The sequence below is a fragment of the Coregonus lavaretus genome (genome assembly GCF_964263955.1).
Source record: "Coregonus lavaretus genome assembly, chromosome: 14".
NCBI classification, from domain to species: Eukaryota; Metazoa; Chordata; class Actinopteri; order Salmoniformes; family Salmonidae; genus Coregonus; species Coregonus lavaretus.
Genome location: NC_140001.1, coordinates 33,200,695 through 33,224,299, shown reverse-complemented (window position 1 = coordinate 33,224,299; position 23,605 = coordinate 33,200,695). Strand labels below are relative to the sequence as shown.

The 23,605-nt window shown below is 41.7% G+C and overlaps 1 protein-coding gene across 1 annotated transcript in view; it reads right to left on the bottom strand.

Moving 5' to 3' along the window:
- The window catches only part of LOC311141126 (uncharacterized protein), a gene marked incomplete at its 3' end in the record, with an annotated part of 234,123 nt that extends 214,624 nt beyond the window's left edge, over positions 1–19,499 (bottom strand). Inside the window, exon 1 of the mRNA XM_084176382.1 lies at positions 18,034–19,499. Coding sequence (XP_084032508.1) covers positions 18,034–18,327 — 294 coding nt within the window. The 5' untranslated portion in view covers positions 18,328–19,499. The remainder of the gene's footprint in view (positions 1–18,033) is intronic.
- Between the last annotated feature and the right edge of the window lie 4,106 nt (positions 19,500–23,605).

Sequence of the window (23,605 nt, the reverse complement as noted above, 5' to 3'; positions counted from 1 at the left end):
ATTTTAATGGTAGGTTTATTTGAACAGTGAGAGACAGAATAACAACAAAAAAATCCAGAAAAACGTATGTCAAAAATGTTATAAATTGATTTGCATTTTAATGAGGGAAATAAGTATTTGACCCCCTCTCAATCAGAAAGATTTCTGGCTCCCAGGTGTCTTTTAAACAGGTAACGAGCTGAGATTAGGAGCACACTCTTAAAGGGAGTGCTCCTAATCTCAGCTTGTTACCTGTATAAAAGACACCTGTCCACAGAAGCAATCAATCAATCAGACTCACATATACAGAAACACATATACAGGCCCGTCTGAAGTTTGCCAATGAACATCTGAATGATTCAGAGGAGAACTGGGTGAAAGTCTTGTGGTCAGATGAGACCAAAATCGAGCTCTTTGCCATCAACTCAACTCGCCGTGTTTGGAGGAGGAGGAATGCTGCCTATGACCCCAAGAACACCATCCCCACCGTCAAACATGGAGGTGGAAACATTATGCTTTGGGGGTGTTTTTCTGCTAAGGGGACAGGACAATTTCACCGCATCAAAGGGACGATGGACGGGGCCATGTACCGTCAGATCTTGGGTGAGAACCTCCTTCCCTCAGCCAGGGCATTGAAAATGGGTCGCGGATGGGTATTCCAGCATGACAATGACCCAAAACACACGGCCAAGGCAACACAGGAGTGGCTCAAGAAGAAGCACATTAAGGTCCTGGAGTGGCCCCACCGGGAATGCCAGGGGACCTCACGATACGATATTATCACAATACTTAGGTGCCGATACGATTCTATATGTGTTGCAATTCGATACTGCGATTTTATTGAGCTTCGATGTTCCAAATATATTTCTCACTATAATGTATGTCTGCTGTAGAGGGACAGTAGAGAGTCATGAGAAAACTAGTTTTGATCAGTCATGGAAATAACAGTGTTGTTAACATGTTGGCCATTTAAAAAGAAGATTGAGGCCAAGCTATAGAAGGAGAAATACCAGAGTTTTGGCATAGGTACAGCTGACTAGCGCTAGCTAGCGTTAACTACCTAACAAGAATCGGTAGTTGGAGACATAGAATCTATATAATATCGTCATAAAGAATATTGCGATACTTTACAGTATCGATTTTCCCCCCATCCCTAGCAAACAGTGGCTGTGGGGGAGAGTTATGTGATATTATTTGACCTGCTCAAGGCTGCAGATACAGGATCTCCCACCATCTCGATTCTTCTGGACCTCAGTGCTGCTTTTTACACAGTAGATCACACCATTCTACTGCAGCCCAGTGTTCAATTCCACTGCTACGCAAACGACACACAGGTGTAGGTTAAAACAAAACCTGACAACATCTGCTCTGTCAACATCGTCCAACTGTCTGGAAGAAGTAAAATCTTGGATGCAGAACAACTTCTTCCAACTCAACAGCAGCAAGACAGAGGCAATGCTGATAGCCACCCTGCAGCATCCACCCAGTCATAGATGGCCACATCATCCCCCTCTTCTCAGTCATCACCAACCTTGGTGTGAAATCCGACCTTGCTCTCTCCTTCAATGCCAACATTAGTCACGTCTGTAAAACGTAATTCTTTCACTTGAAGAACATCTCCCGTCTAAGACCCTCTCTCACCACATCTGACGCAGAAAAGCTAATCTATGTATTCATTTTCTCCAGAATTGATTATGGGAACACAGTACTTAGGGGCCTGCAAATTCAATTCATAAACTACAGCTCATCCAAAACAGTGCCGCTAGGATTCTGACACAAACAAAAAAGCCTGCCTACATCACCCCCATCCTTACCTTCTCCATTGGCTACCTGTTCCTCAAAGAATTGACTATAAAATGATCCTCCTTGTCTACAAAGTCCTAAATGGCATCGGACCCACCTACCTGTCAGACCTAGGCCTACTCTCCTCCTACTCTCCTCCACGCACCCTACGTTCAAGCCACGCCAAACTGCTCCATGCCTCTAGGACCCCTATTTTATGCACTTTGAGATTATTCTTTTATAATGAAAAGAACTTTACAAATATAATACATTATTCTACCTTTCTCTCACCACCATCTGTTTTCATCTCTATTGACTTGATAATTTGCCTCAAGCTGTGTTGGTGTGTGTGCCAGTGTTTGTGTCTGTAATTGTCATCTCATTCCACGCCTTGAGTAAAGAGTGTCCTCCTGTCTTTCTGTCTGTCTGTCTGTGTGTGTGTGTGTGTCCTTGTTTTAGAAAATGTGACAAAGTGGTCTGCCTGAAAGGAGCGAACAACCCTGAATCAAGCAGGAAGAGTACATAGATGTGTACACTCTTAGAAAAAAGGGTTCCCAAAGGGTTCTTCGGCTGTCCCCATAGGAGAACCCTTTTTGGTTCCAGGAAGAACCCTTTTTGGTTTTGGATAAAATCATTTTGGGGTCCATGTAGAACCCTCTGTGGAAAGGGTTCTACATGGAAACCTAAATAGTTCCACTTGGAACCAAAGAGGGTTCTTCAAATGGTTCTCCTATGGGGACAGCCGAATAACTCTTTTAGGTTCTAGATAGCACCTTTTTTTCTAAGAGTGTATATGACCCCCATAATGCAGAAGTCGAGAGAGAGAGAGAGAGAGAGAGATAGAGAGAGTTACAACCCATATTTATGTTTATTTATTTTCCCATTTGTACTTTAACTATTTGCACATTGTTACAACACTGTATATATACATAATATGACATTTGAAATGTCTTTATTCTTTTGGAACTTCTGAGTGTAATGTTTATTGTTAATATTTATTGTTTATTTCACTTTTGTTTACTATCTACTTCACTTGCTTTGGCAATGTTAACATACGTTTCCCATGCCAATAAAGCCCTTAAATTGAATTGAATTGAATTGAGAGAGAGAGAGAGAACTGATACTAGATCTGAGATACCCAATACCATGGCACATCTGTCAACCTGAGTCATAAGTGTTAGCTCTCTTTCTCGTTGTTCCTGCTAAACTGGTTGCAGAAGTCCTGCATAATGTACTAACTACAAGTCACACGTCTACACTACCGGTCGAAAGTTTTAGAACACCTACTCATTCAAGGATTTTTTTATTTATTTTTACTATTTTCTACATTGTAGAATAATAGTGAAGACATCAAAACTATGAAATAACACATATGGAATCATGTAGTAAGCAAAAAAGTGTTACACAAATCAAAATATATTTTATATTTGAGATTCTTCAAATAGCCACCCTTTGCCTTGATGACAGCTTTGCACACTCTTGGCATTCTCTCAACCAGCTTCATGAGGTAGTCACCTGGAATGCATTTCAATGAACAGGTGTGCCTTCTTAAAAGTTAATTTGTGGAATTTATTTCCTTTTTAATGCGTTTGAGCCAATCAGTTGTGTTGTGACAAGGTAGGGGTGTATACAGAAGATAGCCCTATTTGGTAAAATACCAAGTCCGTATTATGGCAAGAACAGCTCAAATAAGAAAAGATAAACAACAGTCCATCATTACTTTAAGACATGAAGGTCAGTCAATATGGACAATTTCAAGAACGCTGAAAGTTTCTTCAAGTACATTTGCAAAAACCATCAAGCGCTATGATGAAACTGGCTCTCATGAGGACCGCCACAGGAATGGAAGACCCAGAGTTACCTCTGCTGCAGAGGATACGTTCATTAGAGTTACAAGCCTCAGAAATTGCAGCCCAAAAAAATGCTTCACAGAGTTCAAGTAACAGACGCATCTCAACATCAACTGTTCAGAGGAGACCGCGTGAATCAGGCCTTCATGGTCGAATTGCTGCAAAGAAACCACTACTAAAGGACACCAATAAGAAGGACACCAAACTTTGGACTGGTAGTGTATTTATTATGGATCCCCATTAGCTGCTGCCAAGGCTGCTACCACATATCTATAACACAAAATCCATGTGTACATGTATAGTGTGTATGTTATCGTGTGTTTAAAAAAAGTATTATTATATACAGTGGGGAGAACAAGTATTTGATACACTGCCGATTTTGCAGGTTTTCCTACTTACAAAGCATGTAGAGGTCTGTAATTTTTATCATAGGTACACTTCAACTGTGAGAGACGGAATCTAAAACAAAAATCCAGAAAATCACATTGTATGATTTTTAAGTAATTAATTTGCATTTTATTGCATGACATAAGTATTTGATACATCAGAAAAGCAGAACTTAATATTTGGTACAGAAACCTCTGCAATACAGAGATCATACGTTTCCTGTAGGTCTTGACCAGGTTTGCACACACTGCAGCAGGGATTTTGGCCCACTCCTCCATACAGACCTTCTCCAGATCCTTCAGGTTTCGGGGCTGTCGCTGGGCAATACGGACTTTCAGCTCCCTCCAAAGATTTTCTATTGGGTTCAGGTCTGGAGACTGGCTAGGCCACCCCAGGACCTTGAGATGCTTCTTACGGAGCCACTCCTTAGTTGTCCTGGCTGTGTGTTTCGGGTCGTTGTCATGCTGGAAGACCCAGCCACGACCCATCTTCAATGCTCTTACTGAGAGAAGGAGGTTGTTGGCCAAGATCTCACGATACATGGCCCCATCCATCCTCCCCTCAATACGGTGCAGTCGTCCTGTCCCCTTTGCAGAAAAGCAACCCCAAAGAATGATGTTTCCACCTCCATGCTTCACGGTTGAGATGGTGTTCTTGGGGTTGTACTCATCCTTCTTCTTCCTCCAAACATGGCGAGTGGAGTTTAGACCAAAAAGCTATATTTTTGTCTCATCAGACCACATGACCTTCTCCCATTCATTTACATTACATTTACATTTTAGTCATTTAGCAGACGCTCTTATCCAGAGCGACTTACAGTTAGTGAATACATTTATTTTATTTATTTTATTTATTTTATACTGGCCCCCCGTGGGAATCAAACCCACAACCCTGGCATTGCAAACGCCATGCTCTATCAACTGAGCTACATCCCTGCCGGCCATTCCCTCCCCTACCCTGGACGACGCTGGGCCAATTGTGCGCCGCCCATGAGTCTCCCGGTCGCGGCCGGCTGCGACAGAGCCTGGATTCGAACCAGGATCTCTAGTGGCACAGTTAGCACTGCGATGCGGCGCCTTAGACCACTGCGCCACTCAGGAGACACTCTGGATCATCCAGATGATCATTGGCAAACTTCAGACGGGCCTGGACATGCGCTGGCTTGAGCAGGGGGACCTTGCGTGTGCTGCAGGATTTTAATCCATGACGGCGTAGTGTGTTACTAATGGTTTTCTTTGAGACTGTGGTCCCAGCTCTCTTCAGGTCATTGACCAGGTCCTGCCGTGTAGTTCTGGGCTGATCCCTCACCTTCCTCATGATCATTGATGCCCCACGAGGTGAGATCTTGCATGGAGCCCCAGACTGAGGGTGATTGACCATCATCTTGAACTTCTTCCATTTTCTAATAATTGCGCCAACAGTTGTTGCCTTCTCACCAAGCTGCTTGCCTATTGTCCTGTAGCCCATCCCAGCCTTGTGCAGGTCTACAATTGTATCCCTGATGTCCTTACACAGCTCTCCGGTCTTGGCCATTGTGGAGAGGTTGGAGTCTGTTTGATTGAGTGTGTGGACAGGTGTCTTTTATACAGGTAACGAGTTCAAACAGGTGCAGTTAATACAGGTAATGAGTGGAGAACAGGAGGGTTTCTTAAAGAAAAACCAACAGGTCTGTGAGAGCCGGAATTCTTACATGCTTGGTAAGTGATCAAATACTTATGTCATGCAATAAAATGCAAATTAATTACTTAAAAATCATACAATGTGATTTTCTGGATTTTTGTTTTAGATTCCGTCTCTCACAGTTGAAGTGTACCTATGATAAAAAGTACAGACCTCTACATGCTTTGTAAGTAGGAAAACCTGCAAAATCGGCAGTGCACCTCCCATAGTCAGTTGTCAGAGCACCTTACCGATCACTGCACCTGTACACAGCCCATCTGAAATTAGCCCACCCAACTACCTCATCCCTATATTGTTATTTATTTTGCTCTTTTGCACCCCAGTATCTCTATTTGCACATAATCTCTTGCACATCTAGCATTCCAGTGTTAATACTATTGTAATTATTCTGCACTATAGCCTATTTATTGCCTTACCTCCATAACTTGCTACATTTGCACACACTGTATATATATTTTCTGTTGTATTTCTGACTTTATGTTTTTTTACCCCATATGTAACTCTGTGTTGTTTTATTGCACTACTTTGCTTTATCTTGGCCAGGTCGCAGTTGTAAATGAGAACCTGTTCTCAACTGGCTTACCTGGTTAAATAAAGGTGAAATAAAATAAAAATAAATAAAAAAAGTATCAAATACTTGTTCTCCCCACTGTATACATACATACACTACCGTTAAAAAGTTTGGGGTCACTTAGAAATGTTCTTGTTTTTGAAAGAAAAGCAATTTTTTTGTCCATTAAAATAACATCAAATTGATCAGAAATACAGTGTAGACATTGTTAATGTTGTAAATGGCTATTGTAGCTTGAAACGGCAGATTTTTTATGGAATATCTACATAGGCGTACAGAGGCCCATTATCAGCAACCATCAGTCCTGTGTTCCAATGGCACGTTGTGTTTGCTAATCCAAGTTTATCATTTTAAAAGGCTAATTGATCATTAGAAAACCCTTTTGCAATTATGTTAGCACAGCTGAAAACTGTTGTGCTGATTAAAGAAGCAATAAAACTGGCCTTCTTGAGACTGATGTGGAATATAGTTCCATGAAGTCATGGCTCTATGTAGTACTGTGCACCTCCCATAGTCTGTTCTGGACTTGGGGACTGTGAAGAGACCTCTAGTGGCATTTCTTGTGGGGTATGCATGGGTGTCTGAGCTGTGTGCTAGTTGTTTAAACAGACAGCTCGGTGCTTTCAACATGTCAATACCTCTCACAAATACAAGTAGTGATGAAGTCAATCTCTCCTCCACTTTGAGCCAGGAGAGATTGACATGCATATTATTAATGTTAGCTCTCTGTGTACATCCAAGGGCCAGCCGTGCTGCCCTGTTCTGAGCCAATTGTAATTTCCCTATGTCCCTCTTTGTGGCACCTGACCACGCGACTGAACAGTAGTCCAGGTGCGACAAAACTAGGGCCTGTAGGACCTGCCTTGTTGATAGTGCTGTTAAGAAGGTAGAGCAGCTCTTTATTATGGACAGACTTCTCCCCATCTTAGCTACTGTTGTATCAATATGTTTTGACCTTGACAGTTTACAATCCAGGGTTACTCCAAGCAATTTATTCACCTCAACTTGCTACATTTCCACATTATTCATTACAAGATTTAGTTGAGGCTTAGTGTTTAGTAAATGATTTGTCCCAAATACAATGCTTTTAGTTTTAGAAATATTTAGGACTAACTTATTCCTTGCCACCCATTCTGAAACTAACTGCAGCTCTTTGTTAAGTGTTGCTGTCATTTCAGTCGCTGTGGTAGCTGATGTGTATAGTGTTGAGTCATCCGCATACATACACACTGACTTTATTCAGTGCCAGTGGCATGTCATTAGTAAAGATTGAAAAAAGGGGCCTAAACAGCTGCCCTGGGAAATTCCTGATTCTACCTGGATTTTGTTGGAGAGGCTTCCATTAAAGAACACCCTCTGTGTTCTGTTAGACAGGTAACTTTTTATCCACAATATAGCAGAGGGTGTAAAGCCATAACACATACGTTTTCCAGCAACAGACTATGATCGATAATGTCAAAAGCTGCACTGAAGTCTAACAAAACAGCTCCCACAATATTTTTATCATACATTTCTCTCAGCCAATCATCAGTCATTTGTGTCCTTCCCTATACGTGTGCTGAAAGTCTGTTGTCAATTTGTTTACTGTAAAATAGCATTTTATCTGGTCAAACACCATTTTTTCACAAAAAGTTTACTAAGGGCTGGTAACAGGCTGATTGGTCATTTATTTGAGCCAGTTAAGGGGGCTTTACTATTTTTTGGTAGGGGAATAACTTTTGCTTCCCTCCAGGCCTGAGGGCACACACTTTCTAGTAGGCTTAAATTGAAGATTGACTTCTGAATTCCACATTTAAAGAGCGACTGCCTTTAAAAAGCAATGTGGCATCGATATGAGTCAGAAGCAGTTATTCTAGTCTCAAAAGTGACTACAAAGTGTAAATAAAATCATTTTGGTCATAAAGTCAGTCTCTTCTAAAACGGAGTTTGGAACATCCATGCGTCACAACGGGTAAATTAAGGTTGGGTTTTGATTTGATGATGTCCATTTTCCCACTTACATGGGGTGAACAGCTGCGGTGATCGCTTTCGATCCAATAGCATAGACAGTGAGACAGACCTGCCCAGCAGTTCCGACTTTGTTTACATAAGACAACACGTCGTAAATGTTTCTACTTGAGAAATACTGCACCAAACCCAGTAGTTAGATGTACAGTGAGGGAAAAAAGTATTTGATCCCCTGCTGATTTTGTACGTTTGCCCACTGACAAAGAAATGATCAGTCTATCATTTTAATGGTAGGTTTATTTGAACAGTGAGAGATAGAATAACAACAAAAATAATCCAGAAAAACGCATGTCAAAAATGTTATAAATTGATTAGCATTTTAATGGAGGGAAATAAGTATTTGACCCCCTCTCAATCAGAAAGATTTCTGGCTCCCAGGTGTCTTTTATACAGGTAACGAGCTGAGATTAGGAGCACACTCTTAAAGGGAGTGCTCCTAATCTCAGTTTGATACCTGTATAAAAGACACCTGTCCACAGAAGCAATCAATCAATCAGATTCCAAACTCTCCACCATGGCCAAGAACAAAGAGCTCTCCAAGGATGTCAGGAACAAGATTGTAGACCTACACAAGGCTGGAATGGGCTACAAGACCATCGCCAAGCAGCTTGGTGAGAAGGTGACAACAGTTGGTGCGATTATTCGCAAATGGAAGAAACACAAAATAACTGTCAATCTCCCTCGGCCTGGGGCTCCATGCAATTTCTCACCTCGTGGAGTTGCAATGATCATGAGAACGGTAAGGAATCAGCCCAGAACTACACGGGAGGATCTTGTCAATGATCTCAAGGCAGCTGGGACCATAGTCACCAAGAAAACAATTGGTAACACACTACGCTGTGAAGGACTGAAATCATGCAGCGCCCGCAAGGTCCCCCTGCTCAAGAAAGCACATATACAGGCCCGTCTGAAGTTTGCCAATGAACATCTGAATGATTCAGAGGAGAACTGGGTGAAAGTGTTGTGGTCAGATGAGACCAAAATCAAGCTCTTTGGCATCAACTCAACTTGCCGTGTTTGGAGGAGGAGGAATGCTGCCTATGACCCCAAGAACACCATACCCACCGTCAAACATGGAGGTGGAAACATTATGCTTTGGGGGTGTTTTTCTGCTAAGGGGACAGGAAAACTTCACAGCATCAAAGGGACGATGGACGGGGCAATGTACCGTCAAATCTTGGGTGAGAACCTCCTTCCCTCAGCCATGGCATTGAAAATGGGTCGTGGATGGGTATTCCAGCATGACAATGACCCAAAACACACGGCCAAGGCAACAAAGGAGTGGCTCAAGAAGAAGGACATTAAGGTCCTGGAGTGGCCTAGCCAGTCTCCAGACCTTAATCCCATAGAAAATCTGTGGAGGGAGCTGAAGGTTCGAGTTGCCAAACATCAGCCTCGAAACCTTAATGACTTGGAGAAGATCTGCAAAGAGGAGTGGGACAAAATCCCTCCTGAGATGTTTGCAAACCTGGTGGCCAACTACAAGAAACGTCTGACCTCTGTGATTGCCAACAAGGGTTTTGCCACCAAGTACTAAGTCATGTTTTGCAGAGGGGTCAAATACTTATTTCCCTCATTAAAATGCAAATCAATTTATAACATTTTTGACATGCGTTTTTCTGGATTTTTTTGTTGTTATTCTGTCTCTCACTGTTCAAATAAACCTACCATTAAAATTATAGACTGATCATGTCTTTGTCAGTGGGCAAACTTACAAAATCAGCAGGGGATCAAGTACTTTTTTCCCTCACTGTAAAACTGCGCAACTAAAACGGCAAAATTAATGACAGATTTCTTGAGTTATCTTACAATCATTTTGAGGAAGTGAAATAGGCTTCCACGTACAGTGTCTCATGGGGGACAAACATTGTTAACTAAACGCAGAATCGGTCAGGAAACACACCTCTCAGACTAATGAGCAACAGAAAAACACACATGCCAATCGGTGTGTTCAGTGGCTCTTTAACAAGGAAGGCAGAGAGAGGCTGATCACGGAGGGAGGCCATGGGAGGTAGCAGCACTGGCAAGCAGCAGCCACCTCAATATCTTATTTCAGGCTGGGAATAGAGCTCTGCAGCAATTATTGTTAGAATCACTCCAACCAGAAAGACTATTCCCCTCAGAGCTAATGTTCCTATCTCACATTTGTAGGAGGGAGCATGTCGACAACTGTTATGCTAATTGCTTTCACAGCTAGAGTAATTTATAAAGAAAACATGCTCTGAGACCCTCTATAGAGATATTGCCAGTCATGGCATCTCTCAAAATAAACGCTCAAACCCTCAAATCATGAGAAAGCAAATGGGAAGTAGGGATGGACACGATTATTAGAATATTCTAATATCCGACCGGATGTTAGTATTCAAATACTTGCGATAGTATTCACGTTTTTTTTTAGGAGGGGAGGGGGGGGGGGGGGGGGAATCCTATTCCTATTTTAACAATGAAAAGGCTTTGTCTCAATTAAATAAAAGTATTTATATGACATTGCTACACACAAGCATATACCGTGACATTTCAAATTCTTAATTTAATAAAACAACAAACTTTTAAATGTCGTTTTTTTGACGTGCGCCCCATAACGCCTACACCAAAAAGGGTTCTCGTATGGGGACAGACGAAGAACCCTTTTGGAACACTTTTTTTCTAAGAGTGTAGGTAAGTTAGTCCTAAGTATTTAAAAAACGAAAAGCATTTTATTTGGGACAAATCATTCACTAAACCCTAAACCTCAACTAAATCTTGTAATAAATAATGTGGAACTTTAGCAAGTTGAGGTGACTAAACTGCTTGGAGTAACCCTGGATTGTAAACTGTCATGGTCAAAACATATTGATACAACAGTAGCTAAGATGGGGAGAAGTCTGTCCATAATAAAGAGCTGCAGTTAGTTTCAGAATGGGTGGCAAGGAATAAGTTAGTCCAAAATATTTCTAAAACTAAAAGCATTGTATTTGGGACAAATCATTTACTAAACACTAAGCCTCAACTAAATCTTGTAATGAATAATGTGGAAATGTAGCAAGTTGAGGTGAATAAATTGCTTGGAGTAACCCTGGATTGTAAACTGTCAAGGTCAAAACATATTAATACAACAGTAGCTAAGATAGGGAGAAGTCTGTCCATAATAAAGAGCTGCTCTACCTTCTTAACAGCACTATCAACAAGGCAGGTCCTACAGGCCCTAGTTTTGTCGCACCTGGACTACTGTTCAGTCGCGTGGTCAGGTGCCACAAAGAGGGACTTAAGGAAATTGCAATTGGCTCAGAACAGGGCAGCACGGCTGGCCCTTGGATGTACACAGAGAGCTAACATTAATAATATGCATGTCAATCTCTCCTGGCTCAAAGTGGAGGAGAGATTGACTTCATCACTACTTGTATTTGTGAGAGGTATTGACATGTTGAAAGCACCGAGCTGTCTGTTTAAACAACTAGCACACAGCTCAGACACCCATGCATACCCCACAAGAAATGCCACTAGAGGTCTCTTCACAGTCCCCAAGTCCAGAACAGACTATGGGAGGCGCACAGTACTACATAGAGCCATGACCTCATGGAACTATATTCCACATCAGGTAACTAATGCAAGCAGTAGAATCAGATTTTTTTAAAATCAGATAAAAATACACTTTCTGGAACAGTGGGGACTGTGAAGCAAGACACATTCATACACACACGATAACATACGCACTATACACACACACGTACACATGGATTTTGTGTTGTAGATATGTGGTAGTAGAGTAGGGGCCTGAGGGCAAACACACTAAGTGTTGTGAAACCTGTTATGAATGTATTGTAATGTTTTTAAAATTGTATAACTGCCTTAATTTTGCCGGACCCCAGGAAGAGTAGCTGCTGCCAAGCAGCAGCTAATGGGGATCCATAATAAATACAAATACAAACCACAGGTTGTTTTCACCACAGGCGGGCGGGACCGCGACGTTCTATCTAATACCGACTGGGACTATCCTCAGCTCACTCATATAGGCGTACATAATTAGGTAATAACATAGGATGGTGGTGATCAGTAAATTATGTCTATACTGATTTGTTGTGAGTATAAAGTTGATGTTTAGTTGAGCTGCATGATGATGCAAGTATTGTATTATACTGACTGTATGCATTAGCAAAGCATATATTATTATTAAGTCATCTCTACTGCACTGCACTGAATGTTCCAATGGTAAATAAAACGTCAAATTGCCTTTTTATTTACTACTTTATTCTGAAAGCGGGAGGGATTTCGTAAATGTGCTACTCGGCAAAGCCAGCCAATAGACCTTTGTACATGATGGGCCCAAGTGCCCAGAAAATTACTCGTATAGGCCTACTCAAACAAGCAAGTTTTAAAAAGGGATTCACTTGAGAGATGTTGATGTAACTATATGAGAGTATGAACAAGCAAGCCATTCACTGCCTGTTCTACTGCTGTCTGTCAATGAGGAGACTAAAAGGAAAACACACATTACTTAATGAGGCACTTAGTGTTCTCTCTACTTATGTTTCATTATTTTTATTGTAAATCTTTCACAGGCCTCATTGCCAGTCAGTCATTTTGCATTTTCTGCAGCCAAATGCCACATTATGTAAACCATTATGTAAAAATAATGTTGCTTTATTGGCAAACTGGGAGACATTATCTCCAAATAACTTATTTTATTCAACTGTTTCATTGATTATGAGTGAATGAGCAGAGAAGAAAGCAGAGCCTGGTCAGACTCAGGAAATCCCATAAATAAAAGGCAAAGCAGCCAGCGAATTAACAGGCAACTTTAACCAGTCAGAGGTCTAATCCTTCTCAGGCTTTAAGACAACATCTTAATCACTTGATAATTACACCCTGTCACTCACCACACAAAGCAGATCAAGAGAGAGAAAGGAAGGAGCAAGAAACAACCCAGCAGCACATACCAGATCTAGCTATTACACTGACAGAGACAGCAGCCAAACTGTTCAATACCTCTCATAGGGAAACAACAACCAAATTAAAAGGGAAACAAAAGCAGCAGCACATAACACATCTCAAATCAAATCAAATGTTATTTGTCACATGCTTCGTAAACAACAGGTGTAGACTAACAGTGACATGCTACGTATGGGCCCTTCCCAACAATGCAGAGAGAAAATATAGAAATAATAGAACAATTATAACACGGGGAATGAATACACAATGAGTAACGATAACTTGGCTGTATACACGGGGTACCAGTACCAAGTCAATGTGCAGGGGAACAAGGTAATTGAGGTAGATATGTACATATAGGTAGGATTAAAGTGACTAGGCAACTGGATAGATAATAAACCGTAGCAGCAGCATATGTGATGAGTCAAAAGAGTTTGTGAAAAAAGGGTCAATACAGATAGTTAAATAGTTAACCAATAGCATCCCGAACTAACTATTTAGCAGTCTTATGGCTTCGGGGTAGAAGCTGTTCAGGGTCCTGTTGGTTCCAGACTGCATCGGTACAGCTTGCCGTGCGGTAGCAGAGAGAACAGTCTATGACTCGAGTGGCTGGAGTCTTTGACCATTTTTCGGGCCTTCCTAGGTCCTGGATGGCAGGGAGCTCAGCTGTACTGGGACGTACGCACTACCCTCTGTAGCGCCTTCAATGTGGATGTGCTCGGCCCTTTGTTTCCTGTAATCCACGATCAGCTCCTTTGTTTTGCTAATGTTGAGGGAGAGGTTGTTGTCCTGGCACCACACTGCCAGGTCACTGACCTCCTCTTTATAGGCAGTTTTCGTCATTGTTGATCAGGCCAACCACTGTCATGTTGTCAGCAAACTTAATGATGGTGTTGGAGTCGTGCGCGGCCACACAGTCGTGGATGAACAGGGAGTACAAGAGGGGACTAAGCATGCACCCCTGAAGGGGCCCCTGTGTGAGGGTCACTGTGGCGGATGTGTTGTTGCCTATCCTTCCCACCTGGGGGAAGCCAGTCAGGAAGTCCAGGATCCAGTTGCAGAGGGAGGTGTTCAGTCCCAGGGTCCTTAGCTTAGTGATGAGCTTGGAAGGCATTATGGTGTTGAACGCTGCGCTATAGCCAATGAACAGCATTTTCACATAGATGTTCCTCTTCTCCAGATAGGAGAGGGCAGTGTGGAGTGCAATAGAGATTGCGTCATATGTGGATCTGTTGGGGCGGTATGCGAATTGGAGTGGGTCCAAGGTGTCTGGGATGATGGTGTTGATGTGAGCTGTAGCATTTCATGGCTACAGATAGTCATTTAGACACGTTATCTTGGCATTCTTGGGAACAGGGACTATGGTGATCTGCTTGAAACATCTAGGTATTACAGACTGGGTCAGGGAGAGGTTGAAAATGTCAGTGAAGACACTGGGCAGCGCATCTACTACAGTGACAGTCACAGTAGCCAAGCTATTCATTCATTCTCATAACAGACAATGAAGACAATGACGGTTCAGCAGGGGGACCATAAGGGGTGCATGTGACCTCCCCATAAACCCTCTGGAGAGAACATTCCCTTCCTAGGGAGAATATATTTCGATAATATGTCTATATATAGGGCACACAGCTTCAGGAGCATAGCCAAAAGGATGCTCTCTCTCCACTTTCTCTCCACCACTAAGCATGACAGTTTGGGAGAGATGGGTCCCAGGGACACCCCATGGGCCTTAATAAGCCTTTCTTCATGAGATGTGTCAGGCTCAGTATGATGCACTACAGCCATCACACTGCAAGAGCAACGGAAACATGAAGACCATAAAAAACAGGTTAACAGGCCTCTGAATCCAGAGACCAAATACTATAGTGTTGCTGTATGACTTGTAGTTCAACACACTTCAGTTGTTCTAGCAACAGCTTTTAGAAAAATCCCAACAATGAACAAGTTACAAGTCTCTAGTCTAGATATAGAGATATATTATGCTGTTGATGTACGGCTTTCCGTTTATTCATGCAACACACTGCTGAAATGTTACATATGCAGCTTCTATTCCAACTTCTATAACAGAAAGCAGTAGGCTTCTGGCCTGACATGTTTGATTATGACAATTAATACATTATATTCCTTAAAATAGTATGACAGTGTAAACCCCCCCCCCCCCCCCCCCCCCATTACAAATATTACAAATTAATGTAGTTCTGATGGTTAGAAGGGGAAAAAAAACAATCTCAGTAAAATAAAAAACATAAATTAGAAAATTCATGCCTAAACAGATGAACATAACGATCAACTCTGTGGATTAGCGAGGGGGATTTGCCACTCTAGTCTCAACGTCACACAAAGAGAGAGGGGAAATCAGACATCTCATTTCTATTATGGAAGGTGAATAATTGCAACATGTTCTTATCGTTTCTGTTAGTTCATTACCCACAGGGGGCCTTTGAGGGCTTAAGCAGTATTGTATAATTGGCATGTGAGAGAAAGCTTTGCCAAACCCACACTGAGTGATTCTATTCTACATGCCTCATCTTCTCACTCACATTTCCAATCACTCCAGCATAGCCCCCCCATATGACAAAGTAGGCAGGTTTTGTTTGTACAGTTAATTTACACAGGTAAGTGGCTTTCCGGATGAAATGGGGACTCCAAACAAATAAACAAACTATAATCAAATGTGGCCAATGTCGTGGATTGGTTTCTGACATAATAAAATAGGCTCCAGGAGCAGACCAGGCTGCAGCATTAACACAACATAAGCCAACATAAGAGCAGCAGGCATCTTTATCCTATCAATCCAAAGCTACTATATTAACCACTACTGAGACATGTTTAATGTGAAAGCAAAACACTCCAAAGGCTACACTGGATAGTCAGTGCCACATAGATAAAGCAGCGAAAAATGACCATAACATTTGCATAAACACTGTGTTCAGTACTGTTGAGCAGCAAGCTATGGGTTCAATGAACCCTGAGAAAATGTGAGATTGATCTCAATTTACTGTGAAAGTTCCCACTCTAATCAGACCCAGGCTCTGTGGCCTGTCATGAACAGGGCATTGACCATCAGTGAATTATGCGAGGTTAAGAACACTCTTTCAACTAACTGCACTGTGCTTATTAGAGCATGATGCAATAGGCCAGTGTGTTATTTAATAGCTAATGGTGCCGTCAGTTGGATAATTGATAAGCAATTAGCGCTGCAGTCATGCTACTGTAGGTGATAAGGGTTCTCTCTGTATCAAGAAGTATCAGTAGCACATTAATAGTCTCTGCTACAGATACAAATCCTAAACAGAACATAGAGTGGGTGCACCTCAACTGAAGCTGCATTCAGCGTTTAGGGGAACATCTGATCGTATTATGAACAATGTTCATAACATTCCTGCTTAGCCCTATCACATATGTAGGCTTTCCAGATGTGAGTATAACCCACACGTAGCTCTATACAAACTATCACTACCTTCAACCCATGTTCATGCAAATCTGACAACTATCGGGGCCTGTTGTATTCCATTTCCAACCATTTGATGGAATTACATTTATGAAAGCTGTATCATGCCTGATTTGCTGTCTGGTCAAGTGCAGCATTCATTCACTTGTAGATGTCACTGAAGGACGAGACCCTGTTGACAGCCTATCCACTGCTCTCCTCGTGAGATCCTATTTGAGAAGCACTTTGCTCAGACTTCCCAGAGGCCTTTCATAGTCAACACCTGTCAGACTGCCATAAGCAGCGAGCACCAGAGGCACACACACAAATATCACATCAGAACATATAATGCATGCATGCACTCACACACCAAGCACATACACAAACCAGGCCTCTCCCCATCACCCTCTCTTACATACACACACTTCCATGTACCCTCTGCACCCTCCTCTTAGACACTATCTTCTTTCATACTAAACCCCAGTAAGTGGCATGGAAGGCCTAAGTTAATGGAAGTGCAATGTAATTACTGGGACCCTGACAGGTTAACCTTGTTAACAGATGAGAGGTGACAAATTGATGACAAGCTCCCAGTGAGTAAACACTGTTGGCCATTTATGTCCACAACAAAATATAAGATATCAGGGACAATATTTACGCACTCAAATCTAGTAATAAACCAATAGCTCAAGCTACGTAATGCAGTCCTGTACCATGAACGTGGTTTGGTCCCTGTGGGGAACAAGCAGCAATTACAACAGACTGTGTTGCTTACATCATCACACTTAACTGAGTAAAGTAGTAGCAGATGTGTATGGGTTACTTCCTCTGACCTTTGCAGCCACAGCCAGCCACTAACATGTAGGCTAAAGGAATTATTGCAGATACTAGGTAAGCTTCACATAACAGGTATTAATTACCAATACAAATGTAAACTTTTTTAGACAACTCTAGAGCTTGGATAGATGTTTCATGTTATTACAATAGATCACAATAAGATCTAAGGATAGTGATTACTAATCCATAATCTCATTTGTAGACTTCAACCTCACCTGAGGTTCAATCACCATCAAAGCTACTAGAATCAGATTATCAAAGACACACAGCACATGTTGGACCAGCCAATGAATATATGCACACTCCATATGGTTATAGAGGCATGAAATTATGTAAATTGTGTATCAAAGGAATCTAAAGGGTCTGCAGACCCTTGTTGTGTAGCTATATAACAAGAAATCCATAACTACAAGGACAAGACAAAGATCTACAAGTCATTCCACTCATCAACACTGCAGAAAAAACAGCAACTGTTTATTTGCTGTCAAACAAACCGTTAAGTGACTGCATGTCACGAAAAGCAACTCATTAGTCAAACTGAAAACGTATGCTCTTATGCAAATGCGGAGGTGTTCGACATGTGTAATTATAAGCCTTACCTCCAGACAGTCCAGGCTGACGAAACTGGCAATGGCAAATTCATCAATGATATCCTCTTCTTGAGAACTGGACTCTCGTCTCTTTCGACGAGGGGGGCGCGAGGTTCTGGCAGAGGGTGTTGAGTGTGGAGACTTTTTACCATTCTGGGAGGCGAGATCCCTCCCAGGACTTTCCTCCCTATCTGAACAAGACGAAGGTTTCGGACTGCGGGCATCCTTGCCCACTGCCTCCCGTCTCCGTACCCTCTCACGTTTGGAACGGGATCTCCGGCTCTGCTTCAATTTTCCATCCATTTTAGAAATGTTGCAATGACAAAATCACTATAAATCACCTAACGTAAAGCGGATTCCCTGTGCGGCCAACCGAAATAATAGACTATAGTGTTATCACGAGTAGATACGGATGTATAAATAATACATCTATATGTAATCAGATTCACGGAATGACCTTGAATATAAACCTCCCGAATACAATAAACAAATGTTCAAATATTCCATGCGGGCGAGGAAGAAGCGATGCAAATCCTCACGTATTTAATGCGATCCGATACTGTAACGTCGACGCGTTCTTCACATAAGCAGGTGCAAAACGGCGAAATAGTTACAATTTATGCACTCCACTTCCTTTGCAACTTTGTTGCATTGGAATAACACAATGTTAATAGCTGAATACCTCAGACAGCCCAGAGAAATCATGTCGCTGCCAGTTGTTTTCCACCACCCAATCCATGATCCGATGTCAAAAAAGAAGTCTAGATAATATCCGTGAAAAATGCGTATTAGGTGCTTATCGATAATGGATGAGATAATAGGCTACATAAGTTGATAATCCTCTCTGTAGGCTATGAGCGAGTTTAAACGGTTAACCATATTCATCTGACAAGTTCCACCGTAGGACTAAACCTTTGCGCGATAAAATCTACGAGGGCAGGAATCTCCAAGTCCCTCGCTACTTATGCGCAATATTTTCCAAATGATCCTCCGTTTAGCGACTTCAGCATACGACAATCCACTGTATATGATCAAACCCCATAAGGTAAAGGCATCCGCTATTCCAGGCCCGTGTAAGTTATACATCCATCCACTCCTGAATTCCGTCCTTGGTTGCTCAGTTGCTCGTGGCTCATCGTATTTTTCCTTTTCGCGTGTATGCAAAGCTTTGATAAGTGTCCTTAAAGCGACAGGAGTGATTCAAATCTACTCTCCCCTCTTTTCCCTACATCTGAAATTAGTGTGCAATAAAAGCCTCAGAGAGCCGAGATAACTGACGTAGGCTACTTCCGCCAGCTCTGCAAATTACCCAAAGGAAGTGAGCTAGTTTATATATAGCCTAGGCCTACTTCTAAATTCCGCACAGTAACTTTGTGATGAGGCATAGGCTACAATATTCGCATTCCTTTTGTGTAATTTGGCTGGCTACAAAAATGTCTGTCGCAGCCTACGGTCCATGTAGTCGCCCCCACTCTGACGTTCTTCTGTTAGCGAATAGAAATGCGTCCCACTGCCCAGGCTACTGGTGAGCGGTCTGTCAGCAGTTACACGGTTGCCAAATGCGTATCAGTCTGTCTGACTTCCCCAAAAAGTATACAACCGATATGCCAATCCCTACAGTATAGCCAACACCTTTAGGCTATAACACTTTTCCAACTATAATGCGTGATTTGACTTGTGTGGGCGGAGATAGGCTTCTTTAATCATTGTAGCCTAATTATCTATTTGATAGGCTACTTGCCACATTGAATTTGTGTGGCACTCTCCTCTCCAGTGGTGTCCATTCTTCACCATTGTATGTTCTCTAGGCTATATCTCCATTCTGCTGAGTAGATACTTCAATGAGGCTTCTCTTTCTGCACTTCACCTCATCAGATATTTGCATGGGAAATAAGGACATGGTTTTTGCATTTCAGGTTCGGTTTACTACTAGCCGCCACCATTCAGTGCACACAGTCAAAGTGTAAGAGAACAGACAGCCTAATATACAGTATGAAAGCACACAGCATAAGGCTCAACCTCAAGCCTTCTCACTGGAAAGTATTATGTATCTGTATCAGCCAGGTGCAAAGTAATTACATAGGCCTACTGTATTATTCCTGTATAGTCCCTGTGTTGCCGGTGCAGCACTATCAAAAACAGAAAGAAATATAACAATTAGCACAGGGAGGAGCAAACTGCAGGTGGGCTATACAGTATATGAAGTAATTGTCACCAATTCAGTAGTACATTGTAGTAAATGTTAACCAGAGAACACCCCAATCATTTAGTATTGGCAATAGTCCCTGAAGACTTAGTGCTATATTATTATCCTGTTACTGCAACCTCTGCTGCACTGCAGTGATATATTCTCTCTCTGTTGAACTGCTTTGAATGAAATAATTCAGTAAGGAGATTAGAGAGGGACAGGTATAGAGGAGAGGAGCAGAGCCTCATGGATGAGAGGGGAGAGATTACCTCTGTGTTTTACTCATGCCACTGTATTTTCTGGTAATCCATACAGACTCACTGAGCCTCACATCGCTTTCATTCCAATGAATACAGAACTCTCTTTGAAATGATTGAACATATTACTATATAAGCAAATAAGAGGAGCAAATAAGAGGGGTGTCAAGATTTTATAATGTGAGACGGTAGACTTGTTTTTCATTAGTTTTCCCTCTTGATAAGAGGCATACATTTCCACACAAACAGCACATCAGGAGTCAGTACCTAGCTGCACTCAGTGGGGGGGTGTATGGAAAAGTCAGAATTGTCTGTGATGATTACAGAGGCAACATGTTCATTGAATTTGTTTGTTTATTTAATCCATTGAAAATCCCCATAGTAATTTAAACCAGCTGTACTGTATCTCCTATATTTGAAGATTGAGTGTCTGGTGGCATAACAGACCACCAAATCTGTGGCCTAGTTGCCTCTGAGGAATGACTGCGGAAGAAAAACACAGGACCACGTTTTTTGCCTATGAGGGTTTTAGTTGAGTAATTCAGTCTTTTGCTGGCAATTTAGAAGTGGCAGCAGACTCAATATGAAAGTGCCTGGGGGCTGCAAGCTAGAGAAGCTAGAACCCCCCTCTCTGGAGACAGTGGTGGACATCCATTGGATCATCTGGGGGGTAGGACCAGTATGCCATGATATAAAATATTAACCTGTTAGCTACACACAACCAGAACCTGTTCTCTCTCTCTCAATATTGTCTCTCTCTGTGACTGTAGGCTGTCACATCACAAGTGCTCTTCCAGCCTAATTTGAGCACATTCATTTCTGTTTCTTTTGATTAAACACTGTGTTCCGTGCTTTTAAACGGTCTATGGTTACATTGTATTGAAATACTGTGTTATTCTTTTGTGTCTTATAAAAAAAATGCTACAATAACTCTATAATACTGTAATACTATAATCAGTGGTGGAAAAAGTACCCAATTGTCATACTTGAGTAAAAGTAAACATACCTTAATAGAAAATGACTCAAGTAAAAGTGAAAGCTACTGGGGAACCCACGCCTGCCTACTTTTTCTTTCTTTTCTACCCCAGTAGACGGATGTCGCTCTGGCCTGGCACAATTGTTTAATTTTTTTTTAAATTTACGGATAGGCTGGGGCACACTACAACACGCAGACATAATTTACAAACAAAGCATTTGTGTTTAGTGAGTTCGCCAGATCAGAGGCAGTAGGGATGACCAGGAATGTTCTCTTGATAAATGCATGAATTTGACCATTTTCCTGTCATCCTAAGCATTCAAAATGTAACAAGTACTTGTGGGTGTCAGGGAAAATGTATGGAGTAAAAAGTACATTATTTTATTTAGGAATGTAGTGAAGTAAAAGTTGTCAAAAATATAAATAGTAAAGTAAAGTACAGATACACAAAAAAACGACTATAATGATACTGCGACTCCACTGCTTGCTTCAAATAAATAATCTATAGTCTCCTTATTTTGCTGTAAAGGTTTTATACCTATCCAAGGACATTTAAGTTGGATAAAAGAAATATTAGATTCTCTTCCCTTTCCAAGGCTGATAGTGAAAACAGCAAGGTGACAATGATTTAATGAGCTTGTTGTAAATCTAAGAGCCTTTGGATATTTCATATCACGGGGGAACAAAGTTTAATCAAACTGAAAGATTGGTCTGGGAGAGCTCTGTATATGAAAAGAAAGAACGAGCAGAATTTATTGGCAGCCCTTGAAAAGCCAATTGAGTTTTTATTACAGGCATGAAATTAGTAATCTGACCTGCTATTTTAGTGAAATAAATCGAGTTAAGAGATTGATGTGGATAAATGTCACGATAAATGTCATAATAAAAAAGTACAGCTAGTAAGACATTTTAGCTCAATGCTCCTGCTCCTTTGCTCTCTATGTTTCTAGCTTGTTTTTCTTACCGCTGGAAGTAGCCTTCGGTCCAAAAATCCCCCATTTCAGATATTTGTTCAAGGCATTGCTCAACATTTTGGGGAAATAGTGTAATAGGCTTTATTGATCCTGGCTGTCTGGTCTACTACTACACTGTTAGTAACAACACTCTCCCCCTCCAAATCGCATCAACAGTTGTTAGGTCAGCACAGCTTTTCATAAATGATATCTGATGCGATCAGTATTTCTCCAGCAGACCGTATAGCTTTACTTCAGCTGAGGGATGAACTGAGGAGCTCATTTGTGCACCTGAGTGATCCTGTTAAACACACCAGTAAGAGTATTCACTGCACAGCAAACCTTACAGTACAGAATTACAGCACTACAAACACAGACAACCCAACAGTACACATATATACTGTATATCTATATCATATACCTACAGTAAATCAACCAATAAGGGTGAATATGTTATTGGATCGAAAGTTAATCTTCATTTGACATCAGGAAATGAAAGTCCTCAGATTCCCCCCCCCCCCCCCCCCTCCGCATTATATGACTGATCTTATGTAACTGCTTAACTGCTCTTTTCATAACACACAAATTTCCCTGTGTGAGTCTGAGTGGCTGAGATGAACAATATTCCCACCAGTCACACTGCAATTAACACCTGAGACAAGAATCCCCATACACTGTAGCCTTCACCCAAGTCCCCAAACACAGAGCGAGTTTGGCTGCATGGGACAGCGCTCACTGTGTGTACTGTTTTTCTTCCTCTTACTTTCACATGTCAGACTTTTGCACTGTAGCAAGAGAAATGTGGTGGTGATGTACCCTGTAATTGTTTGCAAGTGGCAGATTCCTCCAACTCAAACGATGTCTGGCAAGGTCACATTAGCAAGGGTGATATTTACACTATGACGCTCAACAGACTGACACGTTATGACAAACTGTCACACGGTAGTGTTTCACCCTCCCAAGGCTTTGTCTTTCTGTGTTGTTTTGTTATGAGTGCACTGTGACAGAGAGAAGAGAAAAGAGAGGGGGAAAGGGTGAGAGAGAGAGACAGAGAGCGAGAAAGAAAGAGGGAGAGAGATTGAAGAGAGTGTTTATTGCTCTGTGTTTATGTGTGTGGTTTCAACACGTACGTCTGCAGCGTATTATGACAAGTGAAAAGTCAACACAGAGGGCACACATTTGAAGCGTAAGTGACAGGCTTGACACA